Consider the following 19,497-nt stretch of genomic DNA (forward strand, 5'->3'; position numbering starts at 1 on the left):
TAATTTTGGCTTAAAAATTAATTTCCAAGCATGGTTATGGGGAGACCCATCTCACCCCTAAAAGTCGCGTCTCAAAGACCGAGACGCGTCTCGGAGACTTTTTGCATCTCTAGAGGCCTCAAAAAAGGTTGGAGATTCCATGACGAAGTTTTCTAAAGTCTCCTCTCCTCCTATTCCAAATAATGAAGTCTTCCTGAAGTCTCTTGATAAAATATAAATGTAAAATATAATATTAAATAATTTTGTATATTTTAGCCCTCATTTTAATGTTTTCATTGCAAAAATTAAGACCAATGAGATACAATATTGTGATTAAGTGAGTTTTCAAATTTTTGACTCTATATTAATGTGACATTACTATTATTATTTACTTTAGTCCTTTAGTTTTACAATATTATTATTTTCAAATTTTGTATTTAGTATTAGACTCTTTAAACTATTAAAAAAAATTGTCGTCTCCTAGTTTTGAAAAATTGCCATACCAGTACCAGTACCAGTACCGGAGACCTCCAAGTCTCTCTGTCACCCAGTGACCTTGTTTCCAAGGGAGAGAATCCAAAAATTCTTGTTTTTTGTTAATCAGGTTTTCTCAAATCTTCTGTTTTTGTGGTGTTGCATGCAACATTTTTTTGTTCATCCATAATGACCACTTTTGCTAGAGATCATACTCAATTTTAAAATTTGGGGATTCGGACTAAACTTTTGATGGTCACTAAAGGCCCAATGATAACAAACTTTGCTGTGCATTGTCACTTATATTAGCATTTCTTCATGCAATTTTTTTCAATAGGTCACTAAACGCCCAATGATAACAAACTTTGCTGTGCATTGTCACTTATATGAGCATTTCTTCATGCAATTTTTTCCAATTTCACCATAGTTCACTTTATACCAAAAACAGACTTTTGTAATGTTTACTGGGACTTAATTGTAGCAATGTCATGGTTGTATTCTTGAAAGAGTTTTACCAATGAAGTTGGATAACAGAGAAGGCACTGAAGCAAGTACTACATCTCAAAGTTGAAAGTAATAGAGCCCATCTTCAACTACAATGCTATTCCCTTTCTTCTCATGTGCATCTCAGAATCACATGCTTGTAATCAATCTACTCATCACTATTGTTTTTTCCTAAGAGTTCAACATGACAATAGATTTTTAAACTTAGATGAAAAGTCTCAAGGAAAGTTATTTTTACCAAGGAGAAACTGATGGCATGCTGATGTAACCAGTGCATATATGATCAAATTGACGTTTATCTAGACTTTAACGTAAATTCGCAAATGTTATGGATGTTTGATCTTCATTTTGCATGCATTTAGATCTGAATTGGGCAATTTTGTAATTTTTTATTTATCATATTTTTTTGGATTTAGCTAATTTCATGCACCCTTCTATGCTATTTTCTGATATTGTGGACATAACGGCTCTGATACTTGTTTAAAAGGTAGAAAGTTTGTAGTCAATTCAAGTACATGACAATAATAGACACAATTCAATAAGATCTAAGGCCTGTTTGAGGTATTGACATTTAGATCAATATGTTTGTTCATGATAGTTTCTTAAATACATGAAATATCTACCAGAGTATCTATGAATTTATTGATGTCTTTGGAAATATTTACATAATTCTAGATCTCACATTGTATAAAGCTTCATACTTATTGTTGTGAGCACAAATTTAAATATTTCCCCTGAGGATATTGCTGATGTTTTTTGTTAGTTGCTAGAGTAGGTCAAAATATCAGATCCACCATCTGTTTTCAGTTATGTTTCTAAATAACTTAATGATTTTTTGAAATGTCAGTAGAGGAATCAAAAGTTACACAAGGGACAAGAACGACACTGGTATCAGCTAAAGAGGAACAAGAAGTGGATCATGAGACTGCAGCACAGATAGCACTGCTTAAGAGTAAGATTGCTGCTAATGTTGCTGCAATGCCTGCCACTACGGAAAGAATGAAATTGTGCATAGAGAAAATAGATAGACTTGATCAGTACAAAGTCAACATTGACTATGTTTTCACCAAAAAGATGGATTCAGACAAATGATTGTATTTTTGCAGTGTTTGGTATTCTTTGTATTTTATCAAGATAGTGTTTTTGCATTGAGCAAACATGAAATTTGCGGTTAAAATGCATCTTTCTTCTTCCATTCATTACTCGTGTATTATAGAACTTCTTGTATTTGTAAGTTATGCAAGTGACTTGAGACACTTGGCCTTTTCAATTAATTGAAGCCACAAAAGAAGTAGTTGAATTATTCCATGGTATGTATTTTAAAATTTCATATGTTTTCTCTGTTGTTCATTTTATGACCACATATCAAAAGATTACCTTGAATCATTTTTTTTGTTTCCACTGGCACACTTTTCTGCATCTGCGTTCTTTATGGATATTGCAGATGTTGTCTGTTAGTTGCAAGTACAGATAAAAAAAAGCAAAGGGCTCATTTCCAACATGTGAGCAAATAAAAGAATAAAGAATGCCTCAGGCCCACAAGTTACCCGGGGACACTTCCTTGGCATTATTTCCCCTGCCCCAGTTCTGGGGACATTTTGGGGACTTGGGGACATCACCCAGAAAAAGGGGGACGACTGGAAGTCCTAGGGATGCTCGGGGACGCTGTAACCGTCCCCCAACTGTACTGGGGACAGAAGTTCGTCCTGAATGTTTTTTAACTCACAAAAAAATAAAAACTTAAAGAATGCCAATTTGTTTTGCCTTATGGGGTGTCCGTTTGGTCCCACCTTCTTATATGCCCTAAAATAACAAAAAGCGTAGCTTATACTTGCATCTTCATCCTTTTCACATGCATAAAATTTTCAAGTTTTTAACTTCTACTCTCATTGACAGCTGCAGCAATGTTAAAATGAACACAAAAAGGTTAAAATACAAATGCTGAAATAAATTCAGTGATAGTAAATTTGGAGATGGTACAAGAATTATAAATGAGAATCAATATAAACAATAAAAAACAAATGACAGTCACAACATTAATCCCTTTATACAATAATAGACCTGGCTTTGCAATCACATAAACATTAGCAGACCAAGATGTTGGTCATCACAGGTGCTCACGAGCCAGAATAGATTTTTTTAAAAATTGACTGTTTAATACTTGCTGCTTTAGACAGAACTATTCTAAGTTCTTTCATCCCTCTCTGCCCTGGAATGACTCTGATTCTGAAGCAGAGTTGGCTGAATTGGAATAGGAGCAGCAGCATATTTTTTTTTAATGTATTTTGAGTATTATATTGAACACAAAAGTTGATGAAACTATTTGAAAGCTCTTAGCCTTTGAGCATTTCGATTTTGTATGTTAAGTTTATTTACATATTTTTTAGTATCACATGCATACATGATATTGACGATGAACATTGAATTGCAGTTTCAAAATTTTGATTGCATATTATGTTTTGAAACAATGAAATGTTGTATTCTTGTATGTAAAGGTTCTATGATGTTTATGCCTTATCCATATTTTCATATGAACGCCATTTATATTTGCAAATTTCCATATATTTTATATAACCATCCTCTTTGCTGTTCCCTCGCCATCCCTGATCTTGGCAAAAAGAATTTGCCATTCTGGAAACTTGTCCCCTGTGGTCCTTGTCCCAGAAACTCAGGATAACACTGTAAACAAACTTGAGAAACTCAAATTCAAAGAAAGCTCAAGATACCAAAAGAGAGCCCAAAAAGCAAAGAAGACAACATAGAATCAATGCTGCTGTGATCACAAAAACTATTATAACCACCAGGCATTAACTAGCCATGTAGCTATTTTGGCTTTAACCTTCCTCATGCTCCTAGTGAATAGGGCACCCATGGTCCACTGACTTCCACTATCATTTGCATCGCTCTTAAAATTCAGAGCTTATCTGCTTCTGATTTACATCCCTTCATCCTTTTGGTTGGGAGTTTTGGTCTTGGATGCAACTGGGATATTGGGCAATGGAGCATTTCTAACTGGAACCACTGCATGATTTAAATCTAAAATAATGCTTCAGACCCAGAAATGGGGAACACAAAGAGAACAAACTAACTTGAGAAACCCAAAGAGAGCTCAAGATACCAAAAGAGAACTCAGAAAGAAAATAAGACAACATAGATTCAATGCTGCTGCGATCACAGAAACCACTAAACTACACCAAGCATTAACTAGCCACATAGCCTTTTTGGTTTTACCCTTCCTCATCCTCCTAGTGAAGAGGGCAACCATGGTCCACTGAGTTCCTCCATCAATTGCATCACGGTCTAAAATTCAGTAGTTATCTGCTTTTGATTCGCATCCTTTCTTCCTTTTGGTTGAGAGTTTGGCTCTCAGATGCTATTGGCGGCTTGGGCAAGGGAGCACTACCAATTGGAACTGCTACATAATTTAAATCTAGGAAGCCCACTGAATTGTCATCCAGATCTTCCATAAAGGGGTAAGAGCCCATAGAATTGAACACATTTCTGGCCACCTCATAAATCTGAATATAAGACCAAGGAGTTCTTCTTTGGGTTGGGAGGGGAATGGTTCACATCGAGTGTAAATGGGCTGAGAGAATAGCAGCAGCAAGAATCTCAGAGACAAGATTGGGCTCCTCGTGAGAAGCCAAAAATTACCCTTGATTATGCCAAATAAAATCAACATCTGGATTGCAAGGCTTCTTGACCATATTTTAGGCATAAATTCCTTGAAGTGGATAACCTAGAAGAAGAGTACCCTGCAGCCTTGTGACCAAAGCATATTGCATTGAAAGGATTTGAAGAGGAGTCCACTAAAATTAAGCTATTGGGTCCAAGTGCTGGACGAAGACTGAATCAAGAGTAAGTAGTGCACAGGCTTTGGTATTGGGTCCAAGTGCAGGATGAAGATTGAATCAAGTGTAAGTAGTGCACGGGCTTTGATATATCAATGATGGCACAAACCTTGATAAAGCTGCAATGAGGAGCCATTGAAGTAGAATTCAGTTTTACAAAGGAGCCAGTCTAATCATTTTCTAAATGAACTCATATATACATGTATGTATGTATATGAATATAATAATCGTTTCTTCTAAATTATTGCCTATATTCCATTTGTCTTTTTATATTTTAAAAAATGATTAAACAAATTAAAAACATATTCTCTTCTTTTACACCTCCCTTCGAAGTGTATTCTTTTATTTTAATTTCATTTCTTGCAATTGGAAGCAAAAAGCAAAGGAACCGTGAAGAATAGACATTGCTTTTTTCTTTTAAACAAAAAACGCAATGGCTCTGTAGCATGTTGGAGGGTGAAATATGTGATATGAAATATTCTCATCACACTGTTGGCTTTTTACATCTCATAATTGCAGGAGTGGAATGGGGCAGACAAATTAGAGGAGATAGGGGAGAAGCAGAGTGTTTACTGCATAGGTTAATTGATTAATGCACACAAATAATGAACAAGAACAGCAACCACAGTACTCCTTTATTCGCATATGACAAGAGATTACATACAGAGCATAAGATGCTTTACAATGTTCCCAGACGGAGTATAAATACTTTCCGCCGAACCTTCCCAAAGGGGTCCGTCGGTTACATAACAATACTAATCTACCCGTCGGCTACCCAATACAAAATCTTCGACGACATAACCAAGTCGGCTACAGAATGCAAAATCTATGGACAACATCATCCCCCCCAACAAGAAAATTCGTCTCCTAATGACTAACCAAATAGGAGACAACCCATATACAACAAACAAAAAATACTAGAGAGAAGGTGGTGCCCTTGAAGAATGTTGCTGTCGACGCAACTCATAGATCTGCTCCGTCCGGATGCTCAAATCCTTTTGAATCCGTGTGTTAACCTCTACGGCCTCCTTCAAAAGAAGCGTCGCATCCATAGCCTGTGTCTTTGCCAATTGTAATTCCTATTCAGCTGCTTCCTTATCTCACACGGCCGCTTGCTTATCCCTCAACAGTGCTGCCCGCTCAGCTGCCCACGCTACCTATTGGCTGGCCAAGTCCGCTGCTAACTTCTCTCTAGCCTCCCTCTCAACTGCTAGAGATCTCTCCGTTGCAATCCTGTCCGCTGCCTTGCCCGCCTCCGTGCGCCTGTGAGCATAATAAACCTCCTTATATAGTCCCACACTCTCGTGCGCTAGCTTCTCTAGCGAAGTGTTGCACAGACCCAACTTGGGCTCGGTGGCCCAATCTTCCAACATCTTCAGTGTCTCAACTGTTGGCCAACCTCTCTCCTCAAAATATGAATGGAACCATTGCAGAAAAATCCCCTTGATGTCACATCGTGTCCCTTTTGAATCGCAGCCTTCATAGTCCTCAGATAGTCCCTGCACTTGTCTTCATCCGACCCATAATCCTCCTTTGCAAAACCCTTCATCGTCTATTCCGCATCACTATTCTCTTCCTCATCTGTGGGGACCATGCCCACATCCGGTGCAACCTCCTCTACTCTCGGTGCAACCTCGTCTTGTGGCACCCCCACCTCCTGAGGCTTTGATACTGTAGCTGATACTCCTAGATGCCTGGGAGATTGAATGGACGGACTGACCTCGGCAGGGATGAGTCAGAACTGCTATCTCAAGAAAGCACTGGCTCTATCCATCACCTTCGACTGCTCTCACTGTGCGGGCTCCATGCTCTCCTCTTGCTGTGCTGGCTGGGCTAAGTGGATTGTCTTTACTGGCTCAGTGGCTGCTAACAAGGAAGACGAAATGGTGACGACTGCATCATAGTCAATCACATCCAAGCGAACCTGGGGCTCAAGCTCTGGCGCTGGCAACTCTACCCTCAGTGGGACTAGCTCCGTTGGTGCAATTGGAACAACATCCCTTGCTACCATGGAGAAAGTAACACCTGGAGTGGTCGTTAGTGCAACAACATTTGTCGTCAGTGGGACACCCTTAGCCATTGCTCGTGGGACATCTGCTACCACCGGTGGGGTCATCACCACTGGTGCATGACATTGACCAAAAGGAGGAATGTGTGAAGTGGAAGTAGACAAGTGTGCCGAAGTTGACAACTGTGGCGGAGTGAAAAATGTGGGGTCACTATCTGCTGGTTTGCTGCCAACTTCCGCGGAAGTACTCTCTTCCTTGTACTCCGCCCCGCTACTCTCCGAAGTCTCCTCCCATCCGCTGTCAGTGTCCCCGTGAGTCGCTGCAATCCTCGAAATACATTCTTTTGTCTCGCTACTGTCCCACCCGTGTCCAGATGTCTTCAATAAAATATCGGAGGCTCTCGCTGTGCCAACTTTCCCCGAGGTGGTGCCTTAAAATCGTCCATTGGTACTGATTAACTGTTGCCTCCAGAACTAAGCCAATTGCATGATGTGGCATAAAGAATGTGCGGTGCTGGAGTGTCATGAACTCCTCCATCCCGTCGGCAAGAACTATAGCCCAATCATATATCGTGCCATTCATGATGCCATTCATGAATACTATCTGCGGCAACGCTATATCTGAAGCCCGAGTTGCTCCTGTTAGCTTGCTCTTAATAATGTCCATAATGCACCTCCAGTGGCCTTCCCAAATAAGATCCCGTCGAAGTCCTCTGCATTTAGACCCCTTTATTACTGACTCCATCTCCTCTGGTGTAAGATCGCGGCCCACTAATCGAATCCAGTGTTCCTTCCATTCTTGAGAGAGCTTGTGATTCTTGATTCCCACCTTCTTACCTCCAGGACCAGGAATGCCAAAAACCATCGTGAAATCCCTAGGCTTAAAAGAAACTGTCATCTAATGCTTTTTGTACAAAAATGTGCTCATTCTGTTGTGCCGATTATATGCTTCTATCATGGTCCGCAAAGCTGATTCAAATAATCGGATAGAAAAAATTGGAAGTTGGATGGCCCAATGCACCTGTGCTCGTACCAAAATTTGCTTAACCAGGTTGGCGTCCGGAGTTTCTTGCCACCACTTTCGGCATTCACTGCCATTGAGTCCCTCAAACTAGATAGTGAGATGAGTGAGTTTTGCCCTGACTTTCTGTTTCTTATTGCTGGAGGTGGATGGCCCTGCAACTCGGATTCCAGAAGCTAAAACCCTTGCATTCTTCTCCATACTACTCTTCAAATGGTTCTTCCACTTTCATTTCCTTGTCGATTCCATGTAGTAAATGACTTCTTTCTTGCCTTTATAATGTAGGGTTCCTCCTTCCATTGAAACAAATCTCACTCCGTAGGGGAGGCAAAAAGAACTGGCGGGAACCAATTGCCAAACCACAAGCACACCTCCCACGCCGGATAATCTCGAAGAAATCTCCAACAGAAGGGGTAGCTAGCCGCAAGAGCACCAAGGCGCGGAAACTATCCACCCAATCACATTCACAAAAGAGGGAACTACTTAGCTTGTCATCCAAAAATACTGCTTGAAGAAATTGTTGCAACTCGCTCAATACAGTGCCCACGAAAGAGAAAGAAAGCTATACAATATAGGCTTGCACCCCGGCTTGTTAACTCAGCCCAAGATCTGTTATCCACGACTGCCAAGAAGCAAATGAATAGCAGATTGGAGTTGTGGAAATAAAAGGAGAACTTGCAGGAGGATATAAACTTCAAACCGTAGCAAAACTATGGCATGAAATCAGGAAAACATCTACAGGAAGTGAAGGAAGTAGGCTTTCAAGTGCAAGGGAGAATGTTCTGTGCCAATATCTGTCAATGGAACCTCAACTGGCATTGATTCCTCTTTTCCATTAAAGGAAGATCAAGGAGGTGCACTAAGACAAGCATCCAAAGGCACGAGACAACTGCTCGTGGGAGATATAGAACAGAGGCTGCAAAGACCCTCGTGGGGAGATAGAGAAGGATTTGAATGCAGAATACCACCAAGGGAAAGCTGACACAATGCGAGAGAAGAAGATGCTTCTGCTGTAAGTCAACGTACCCACGGAGAAGACAATACACTACTTGAGAGAAATGGTACCCCACGGCAGAGAGGAAACACCAAGTCGTGCATAGGACATGGAAACAACCGTGGAAGGGAGAAAAAATAACTGCGAAAATCAAAACTATTCCAGGAGAATAGAAAGTGTTATTGGGAAGAATACATGCCCGTGGAGGAGGAGTTACTATAAGTCAGTCCGCGGAAGATAAAAGCTTCCCGCTGAAAACCTCACTTGCGGCTTATCCCTACCCGTAGAAACATAAACTTTTCCGCTGAAAACCTCACCCGCGGCTTATCCCTTCCCGCGAAACCATAAACTTTCCCATGGTGATATAACTACGGAATATCTTGCCTGCGGACAGCCTATAGGGCCCTATCTACGGCTATGGACTTGTGGCTTTGAACATTGCTATTAAAAATGAACATTGCTATTAAAAATACATACACAATTCATATATAAAAAATGCAATCTTTTATCACCCTTTTTATACTACTCCATCTATCGCAAGGCCTTTTTATACTACTCCATAAAGCTAGGACTAGAAGATTTTGATTTTGTTTTTTTTTTTTTTTTGAACAAAAAATACAACTCAATTTTCCCTCCTGACCTCGCCAACCTACGACAACGAGGGAGACTGTCGGACTTGGTCATTCTGCAACGACGACGAGCTCTTCCTTGCATGGTATATCCTCAATTTCAATCCGTTTACTGCTTGAGACACTTCTTACCCATCCAAGGTCCACAATTTTATTGCTCCATGGTCGCCGACCTCCTGGATCTGGTATGGTCCGACCCATCTAGCCTTAAACTTTCCCAATTTGATTTCATTTTGCCCGTTGTACTTCAGTACCAACTGTCCTGGCTGAAACCTGTTGAGTTTGAGATGCTTATCATGCCATGCTTTACGTCTGCTCTGTGTTACCTCCATGGCCCACTGTGCCAATAACCACTTCTCCTCGAGCTTGTTCAATTTGTATAGTCTCTCCTTTAAACTTTCCATATTGCCTAACTTGTTTTCGAGTGCTATCTTCATGCTCGGTATCATGAATTCCACCGGTACCATTGCCTTCTGTCTGAACATTAATTGGCAAGGTGTGTGCCCTGTTGTCACTTTGTATGCTGTACGATATGCCCACAGAGCAGAAGGTAGCTTTTCCTCCCAATCCTCACCTTCAACTGCACAAGACTTGTAGATAATTGATACCAAAATCTTGTTTGTAGCTTCGGCCTGTTCGTTTGCTTTCAGATAGTACGAGCTCGATAATGAATGACAGATCTTGAATTCAGTGGTGAGCAGTCTGATAACATGATTAACAAAGTGTCCACCCCTATGCTGACGGCTGAGTTATCCGGTAGTGCACGTGCCTCCACCCACTTGGTCAGGTACTCCGTTGCGACAAGTGTATTGGCACCATCTGGTCTTGCTCACCTTTAGAGGTCAGATGAAATCCAATCCCCATCGCTCGAAGAGTTCCTGTGCATGTGAGGGATTGAGCAGCATAAAGTCTCTTCAACGGCTTCCTGGCCCGTTGGCAAGTGTCACAACCGATAGCCCATTCCTGCGCGTCATTGTACACTGTTGTTCACCACAATCTTGCCAGTAGTATCTTCCTTGCCGTGGTGTCGGGTCCCATATGTCCACCTGTTGGTCCCTCATGTGCTTCCTTCAGTACTTTCGATATTTCTTCCTCCAACACACACCATCTAAGAATATGATCCGGCCCCATTTTGTACAGTAGTCCATTAATCAATTGAAATGTGCGGCTCCTTAATACCAATTTCTGTCTTTCTCTCTCTGGCATCTCCTTCAGTGGTTGTCCCATGGACAAGTACTCCCCAATACTAGTATACCATTTTGGTAGCACTGCACTTTGGAATAGTTGTGCATTGGGGAAGTCATCATTTATGCCTCCATCCATTGGTTCACCTACTTTAATCCTCGATAGATGGTCCGCACTGACATGCTTCTTTCCGGCTTGTACAATGATTTTGAAGGTGAATTCCTGTAGCAAAAGGAGTCGCCGACTGATTCTTCCCTGAATGAGTGGTTTATTGACGAGGTACAATGAAGCTTGATGGTCCACATAGAACACAAATGGTGTCGCTAGCAAGTAGTGTCAGAAATTCTGTACTGCGTACACCATGCCCAATGCTTCCTATTCTGTGGTGCTATAGTTTTGTTCTGCTTTAGATAACAGTCGGTTGGCAAAGTATATTGGGTGATCCAAGCCGTGGTTGCCTGTTCGCACTAAGGTTGCTCCGATCGCATAATTGGATGTGTCGACATGAACATGGAATTCTTTATCCCAATCCGGATACGCCAAGATGGGTGTTGTAGCCAATCGTACCTTTAGCACTTCAAATGCCTCATCATGTTCCTTCTCCCATCTAAATGATTCTCCTTTGTAGGTTAACCTATCCAGTGGATTTGATACTTTGGCAAAATTTTTAATGAACCTTCTGTAATATCCTATATGTCCCAGGAAAGACTTTACCTCTGTTACATTGGTGGACGGTTGCATTTCCAATATTACTCTGACCTTGTCTAGATCCGTCTTTATAGACTATGTATTTGAGCAAACTTCCCTGCGGAACCATAAACTTGCACTTTTTTGGATTCAGGGCTAGGTGCGACCATCGACATCTCTCCATACACTCGCCTAGTGCTGGTAGGTGTTTGTCCTCAGTGTTGAATGCCGATCAATCATCCAAGATTGCTTTGAAGTTTCCGACGGACATCTTGTCAAAGATGTCCAGTATGATCCACTGGAAGGTGGCAGGCGTGTTGCACAAGCCGAATGGCATCTGATTGTATGCATACACCTCATCCTCGACAACAAATGTTGTCTTCAATTTGTCCTCCGCTATAGAGATCTAATTGTATCCGGAGAACTCGTCCATAAAGGGGTAAATTTCATGTTCGGCGACCTCCTCTAGGATGCTGCCTGTAAATGGAATTGGAAAGGGGTCCTTGATCGTAACTGCATTAAGACATTTAAAATCCACACAAATCCGGATCTAGGTGGTGTCCCTCAGTGAGATAACTATAAGTGACACCCATTCACTTGTCTACACCTTGAAAATAATTTCGGCTTCCAACATCCGGTTGATTTCCTTTGTAACTTGTGCTGCATAGTTCTTATTCATTCTGTAGGGTCGCTTCTGTACTGGCACTGCTCCTTCGAACAGTGGGATGCGGTGCATGCACAACTCCGGAGGTACTCCCTTCAGATCCTTGTATGTCCATGCAAATACATCCTTATATTCTAGGAATATCTTGAATGTTGCTGCTTTCAATACTGGATCCCATTTATCTCCCACCAATATGGTTCTTGGTTCAACCTCGTCTCCCAAATTCATAGTTTGCAGTGTGGCTTCATTATACTTGATTGTCTCCTCCCCAATGAATGTATGGGCAGGTGTGACATCCCCCTCCTTTATCTCGGTAAATTCTCTTGGAAATTCATCTCCCCTCGGACCTTCCTCAATTGTCAATACATTGCAGCTCTGGAACAGTTCGTAGTCCTCTATTTGCTAGTGGTAGAGACCGTTGACTGAATCCAAATCGTCATCTGTTGATCCTCCTTCCAATCATAGTACTCCCTCTTGATCTGGTTCCATCCGTTGCCTCCCTTCATCTTCCTCTTTAGAATTTGATGACAGGGCTTCTTCTCCCACCATCTGAGTGTGCAAATTAATGACCAATTTTCTCCCCTTGCTTTCAAGTGATAAAGTGTTTTTCTTCCAGTCGTGTTTAACTCTAGCTTGAATGAGCCATCTGTGGCCTAGAATGGCATCGTATCCTTTCCTCTTTAGTAGAATTACGACAAAGTCAAGCAAAAACGACTGTGTGCCAATTGTCATTGGTTGTGCCATCAGAATGCCGAGAGGTTTTATGCCATGTTGGTTTGTTGTCAACAATTGAAATGTAGGTGGCCACAGCATCAGTTGTCCCAACCTCCTCCAGGTATCCTCGAGTAAGATGTTCACGCTGGACCCGCCGTCGATAATTGCGTCCATTAGTACACTTCCGGGAATCCCCATCTCGATGACCGCTGGATGCCATCCGCATGCAAGTGCTAGCAACATTGGGTCTTCTCCACCAGTGGCAATTTCCTTCCCTCTTCCTGGTTTTCCTATTAACTTAGCTACTGGCGCGATATCTGTGAGTGCCGATCTGAGCTGATGCATTGTAATCAACAGATCATTGATTTCAACAGGTACCTCCGTTTGTAGTATCTGTCATACAATGTTCTGTTCGGCGCAGTTCCTTGGTGAGGTGCTCGTGGTGTCCTTCCACTGAGATGTCTCTGCGTGTGTTGCTTTCTTGATTTCCTTCCGTACTTCTTCCAGCCTCTTCTTTTCTTCCGCGGGGTTGGGGTATAGTCTTGCTTGTTTTCGCATGATTGCTAGCACCTCCTCTTTGTCCGTCTCGATGGTAATCAAATTCACGCCAGACTTTGGACACTTGGCATCATCATGATCGCCGAGTCCGCACCATTTGCATAATAATTTTGGTGTGTTCACCATTGTACAATCCCAGGCAAAGTGGCCCCACAAATTAAATGCTCGACATTGAACGATGGGCCGCCTGTTCGCATCGTACTGAATTTGACTCCGGCTGCCATTGTTATTGTTATTGTTCGCATTGTTGCTGTTCTGCCCGAGTCTATTATTCTTGTATCCTCCGGACGTGGCACCCTTCGTGCTTGTGTTCTCGCTCCCTCCAGACACGGAAGCCTCCTGCCCGAGGAACACTTGTTGAGGTCCTTTGGTTTTCATGTTGAAGGGGCATTCTTTTGTGGAATGTCCCATGATCTAACAAATATCACAGAACTAGTTCTTTGGACAGGACCCTTTGGTGTGACCTTCTGTCTTACACTCCGTACACCATAGCTTGCTGCCCTTTGTTTCTTTCTGCATGTTCTTAAATTCCATCATACAAATCATGTCTTTCTAGAGGGCTTGGACCTTGCTGCTGCTTTCATCATCACTGCTATCTTCTTCTGAAGATGTGTCATCATCTGAATCCGACGAGCTATTCTTCTTCTTTTTCGTCTTTTGTTCACTTTCCAAGTTTATTGCCCGATTGTACGCCTCAGTGCATGACGATGGCGGCATGATCTTCATCTTCTTTCGCAACTTTGGGTGAAGGCCTTCAATGAACCATCTTTTCTGCAGTCTATTAGTTGGCTTATTCTCCATTTTATTGATCAAGTCCTTCAGCTTCCTGGCATAGACTCAGACATTTTCATTCTTCCCCTGTTTTGTATTGTATATCTCTGTGACAATTTCATTGTCATCGTGCAGCAGTTGGAATTCAACAGTAAACTCCTCCTTAAGGTTGTCCCAAGTGGTTAAGTTTTGGGGATCTGCATTAGCAAACCAGTTGATTGCACACCCCATAGGGCGGCCGCAAACTGCCGAACTCATTTATTTGTATCGGTTATGCCATTTCCCCTCCAAATCGTTTTGCATGTTTTACAGTGTTGGATTGGATCGGCTGTACCATTGCCATCAAACTTCAATAGCTTTTTCTTTGGTCTTGCCATCACTACTGGATTTTGTGCACCGACTTTGTTCGGTCCTACAACCATTGGTGTTGTTCACTCCCATGCTGGCGCTGTTCACTCCCACACTGGCGGTTTGCACTCCCACACCGGTGATCCGTACTCCAACATTGGCGATCTGCACTCCCACACCGTCTATCTGCACTCTCATACCGGCAGTCTCAACAGTTGTGAACCTTGGTGAAGAAGGATCTTCTGAAGTTGTCTCTTTCGAAAGTGTATCTTGGATGAAGAGTTTACTCCACGCTCTTGCTCCCTTGGCACTCTGAGCCGTGCGAGTCGATTCTCTTCTGTCGAAAAATACAAATTCAAAAACTCCTCCCTTGCTTCTTCCACCAATTCCACCCGCTGTCGAGTCTCCTCCAACAATTCTTCCACGCTTCTGTGTTTGTCAACAATCTTCTGGAACCTCCTCCTACGTTTGGCTTGCTGTGCCAAAATTAAATTTTCTTTCACAATACGTATTCCATCTTTCCCCTTTATCTTATTTTGATCCTTGTTAAGCTGATTTGGCATTAAGCTTCATTCCTCCCTCCTTCCAGGTTCATACGGCAACGGCGCCAAATGTTTACCGCATAGGTTAATTGATTAATGCACACAGATAATGAACAAGAATAGCAACCGCAGTACTCCTTTATTCGCATATGACAAGAGATTACATACAGAGCATAAGATGCTTTACAATGTTCCTAGACGAAGTATAAATACTTTCCGCCGAACCTTCCCGAAGGGGCCCGTCGGCTACATAACAATACTAATCTACTGGTCGGCTACCCAATACAAAATCTTTGACGACATAACCAAGTCGGCTACAGAATGCAAAATCTACGAACAACACAGAGCAGATGCTAAGGTAGTAGAGGAAAGGGCGAAACGGAGCAGAGGTGCCAATTGTGTAGCGATGGGAGGGATAATTTCTCTTCTTCCAGGCAATGTACATTCTTTTTTCTTAATATGTTTTATTTTATATTTCTTGCAATAGCCAAAATGCCATGCATAGGCTCTGTTTATGTCATTTTCTTTAAACTTACCTGCAGGACATTTATTTATGTTGAAAAGCTTTTGGTGTGAAGAATTGGTATGAAGTTTGTTTGTTAAGGTTTTATTCAGAAGCCCTTTTTCATTCACCTCAATCTGGTTCCTCCTCAGGCTTTGCACAGTTTTAGGAATCTATCATTGCCTGTCTTTGTTATCTTTCAAAAAAAGCACATAAGAAAAGATTTAAAAAATTGATTGGCACATAATAAAAGATTTCCGAAATTAATTAGCAAACACATTATTAGAAAATCCAAAAACCTCTCCAAAAAGGGCAATTACATGTATGTGTTTGTGATGTCCACCAGTAATCTGCTTCAAACACCTCAAATGTGTATAGAAAACTGTAGGAATGTCAGTTAGCAAAGCCCACTAGTAGACCTCCAAGGAATGACAAAATTTGCTAGCAATGTTATGGCTATCCCACAAAAGATTTTGTCACATCCCTGGTCTCTTTTTTGTCCTTTTATAGCAAGCTAAAAAAGCATAAGGTATAAAAAAGATACGCTGGTGGGTAATTGCAAATCCAAACACTTATATGCAGTATCAATTCCCATAATGGAGCTGCTCCATTAACGAGCGGTTTTTCGTCTTCAAACTTGGTAATGGAAGCAAAATGAATTTTGCCCTCCTATTACTGGCACACCAAGGGTTCTTTCCTTGAATATCAAGGGTTTTTGCCTTAGAATACTTAGAAACTATAAATTGGACAGAAAGTGATATTCACATAACTGGATGATTCATTGTTTTGTTCTCTTGCCTCCTTTTTATTGTTGTTTTTTCCCTAGACTTTACATTTATTTATTTATTTTTGCTCCAAGGGTTTAGAAGTAATTTTAAAATTAATTTTTTTTAATCTATTTTTTTTACCTGGGACCTATTTTATTATAAGTGTTTCATCCCAATTTTATTAATATTTAATTCTAAAAATGAGGACATGAGAAGTTCATCCGTTTCTAAAATTTGTTTGCATTCAACAATTTCAAGCCTAGATACTTAACAAGTATCACTGTGCCAATGTGATGGCTCATCATGTAATTAATGCCCATGGAACCTAGATCTTGTACTTGACAGATGATGCATCGCTTGCCAAAGACAGTGATGCAAACCTTAATGTTGGAGTGCCATCATGCTAGTGTCTTGAATTAGATTGACATATGCATGTTGTCTGGATTTTTTACTTTTACATCTCCAATTTGGATTAAACTGCTATATATCAGACTTAGTTAATTTTTGATTTCTATCCCTTATATATAGTGAGATATAAGGAATCTTTATAGTCAAAGTGCAGAAGAAAAAATTCTAAGGAAGTTGTTTACACCCTTTATAGAAATAGAAATAATCTTGAATGGGATATTGATATGCTACAGTAATTATTAATACTTAAACTGTCGGCAGAAATGTATATTGGAGATCAACCTGTAATATCCACCGTAGAAGACTGACATATTATATGTGTTCCTTAGTTTATATTATTGCAGGTTGAACCTAGCATATATATGAATGTTGAGGCATGTTTCTGATGGGAAGTGACTCCACCATGGAGTCACGTCCCATCGGGCATGATTCACGGTTCGAATGATATTTTTAAAGATAAACTATCTTGAATCCATGTCGACCAAACACATTAAATTAGCTGTCTGTCAAACATGTCTCGTTCAATCAGTCTCTCGAATGATAGAATGATTAATATTTCATATATATATATATATATATATATTAGGTGAGTTTAATATAATATATATTGATCTCATCTAATATATATTATATATAATAATATCATTATATATATTGAAACATTTTACATAAATATAGATATTCAATGATATATATTTATCCTGAAAGAACTAATACATCAACACTCCCATGTAGTTTAGAAGGATAAACACATGTGAAAATAGAACACTGTTTGGTAATAGTTTGAAATCACACATCAATGAAATTTTTGATCAGAAGATTTCCATTATATGATATCATATGGGTATTGGCCTTTTAGAATATCAACACATGATATTCACCAAGTACTCTCTTGATATCATATTAGGTAACATGAGTATTGGCCTATTTGAATATTAATCAAATGATATTCATCAAGTACTCTGAGCAATGGCTCATCAGAACATCAACTAAATGATATTCACCAAGTACTCAATGTGGTAATGGCCTATCATAATATCAAGGCAAGAGATTCACCAAGTACCTATCACATTCTATACAAACAACTTATAGACAATCAATTAAATGATATCTTACACTTAGTTGCTGATTTACAAGATAAGGCCTTTCATGATCTATTTCAACATTTGCACAAAATGTATATCATGATTTTAGTTATTGTAAGATCGTCATCTTCCAATAACTTCTACAAGTACAAGTGATAATCATTTGGAAGTCGTCACTTCCTCATGATGTACACAAGGGGGCAGGCCCATTAAAATCACGCAGTCATGAACATGACATCAAAAGTTTACATTTAGTCAAACTCCTGAATCTGATATCAACTTTGCGTACCTCTTAGTACAGGGTTGTCTTTGATGAAGTATCAAACTCCCACTGAATCTGATATCATCCTTCTGACCTCCTGGCAGCAAGTTGTGTCATCCACCTTGGTTCAACAGGTTTCCATCTATCTAGGAATGTCATAGTCTAGATATTCACATAAGGCCTTCCAGCCTACACACATGAAACTTCATCCCATGAATCATAGTCCTTTAACTTCTATAGTTTTCTGATAAAAAATAAACCATATAAGCATAGTCTACTCCTTATAAATCAATATCACCAAGATACTCAGAAGTTAATTGAAACATGTCCTCTATCTTCTCCTTCTCTTTGTTCAAGGTTTTCTCTAATAAAAATGTCAGGCTCCTTCTTGATATAGAAGGATACTCATAATATCAATCATTGAGGATATATGCTTCAAGAGCTGTACTTTATCTTCTTTTCTTAAACGTCATTGATACAAGTTTCTCCAATAAATGTCCATATCAAATCAGAATGCAGAGTTTTGAACAAATGATATATTTCACACTTGAGAACAATAGAACACAAATATTGCAGGCTTGCCAGTAAAGCTAAATGATGCCTTCACTAAATGAACTATAATCTCATACACTGTACTGTAGAGATGCAAAGGGAATATTATTCCTTATCTTAGGAGGTGCCAAGATAAAATTTTGTGATAGTATAGATATGTCTTTTCAACCCTTGCAAATGATGCAAATGTTGACCCTCGTACAATCTGAAAAATATAATCTAGGAAAGACTACATAATCTGGAAGTGTGGCCCTCCAATTATGATCTAGATGAAAACAATAACTCTTCTCAAATTCATGCCCCCGAAAAGACAACTGTGCCAACTGTGCTGTCCCCTTTTAGGACGAGTTAAAAAAACTCTGTGAGAATTATGTTTGAATGCTCCTCTCTTGCTATGAATCATCCTTTCTTGACATACATAACCCATGAGACGTGGGTGATGATATTATTGTTTCACAAGCACTACACATATCTTGGGTTACTTGCAGAATAGTTACTTCTTGATATACATATAATCAATGATATCTCTGATGGAATGACTTGCTATACTTTAGCTGAATTAATCTCGTAACTATACTTGATCTGCAATGATCTGGTTGCTTATTTCTATCAGGATAATAGACTGTCATATATAATAACCAGTCTTCTGTGAATTTTATGTGTATTTTTTATTTGAAATCTTTTGTAATATGAACACTCTACAAATATTCCTTCAAGGTCCATTATGATATTTATATTTGGTGGCCCTTGATCCTTCCTAAGGCACAATGGAATGATTTTATTTCTATTAGATATGTCCTCCCAAGGATTCACACTCTTTCATGAACAGTTCTCTTTTATATTATAGCTTATAATCAATTCACCATCGATGATTATTATTGAACCCATCTTAGTCTCGATAATCAATTTCATAGATAGATTGGCTAACATATGTTTTCTGTGAATGTTCTACTTCTGATTCTTTCCTTGTTACCACAACATCAAAAAGAACA

The 19,497-nt window shown here is 40.1% G+C and overlaps 1 protein-coding gene across 8 annotated transcripts in view; it reads left to right on the plus strand.

The window, feature by feature from the left end:
- LOC149539954 (uncharacterized) overlaps positions 1 to 19,497 on the plus strand; it is a 31,443-nt gene that overhangs the window by 3,784 nt on the left and 8,162 nt on the right. For 5 of the 8 annotated variants that reach the window (XR_016356327.1, XM_089801170.1, XM_089801173.1 and 2 more), the window contains exon 4: positions 1,805 to 1,909. Coding sequence is in view for 5 of the 8 variants with exons in the window: in XM_089801170.1 (XP_089657296.1) it covers positions 1,805 to 1,909 (105 nt within the window). In the remaining 3 variants the exon portion in view is untranslated. The remainder of the gene's footprint in view (positions 1 to 1,804; positions 1,910 to 19,497) is intronic. The other 3 variants (XR_016356326.1, XR_016356328.1, XM_089801171.1) reach the window with 1 other exon arrangement.

The sequence above is a fragment of the Cupressus sempervirens genome, chromosome 9 (genome assembly GCF_028749045.1).
Source record: "Cupressus sempervirens isolate cs-2001-9-10 chromosome 9, ASM2874904v1, whole genome shotgun sequence".
Lineage (NCBI taxonomy): Eukaryota > Viridiplantae > Streptophyta > Pinopsida > Cupressales > Cupressaceae > Cupressus > Cupressus sempervirens.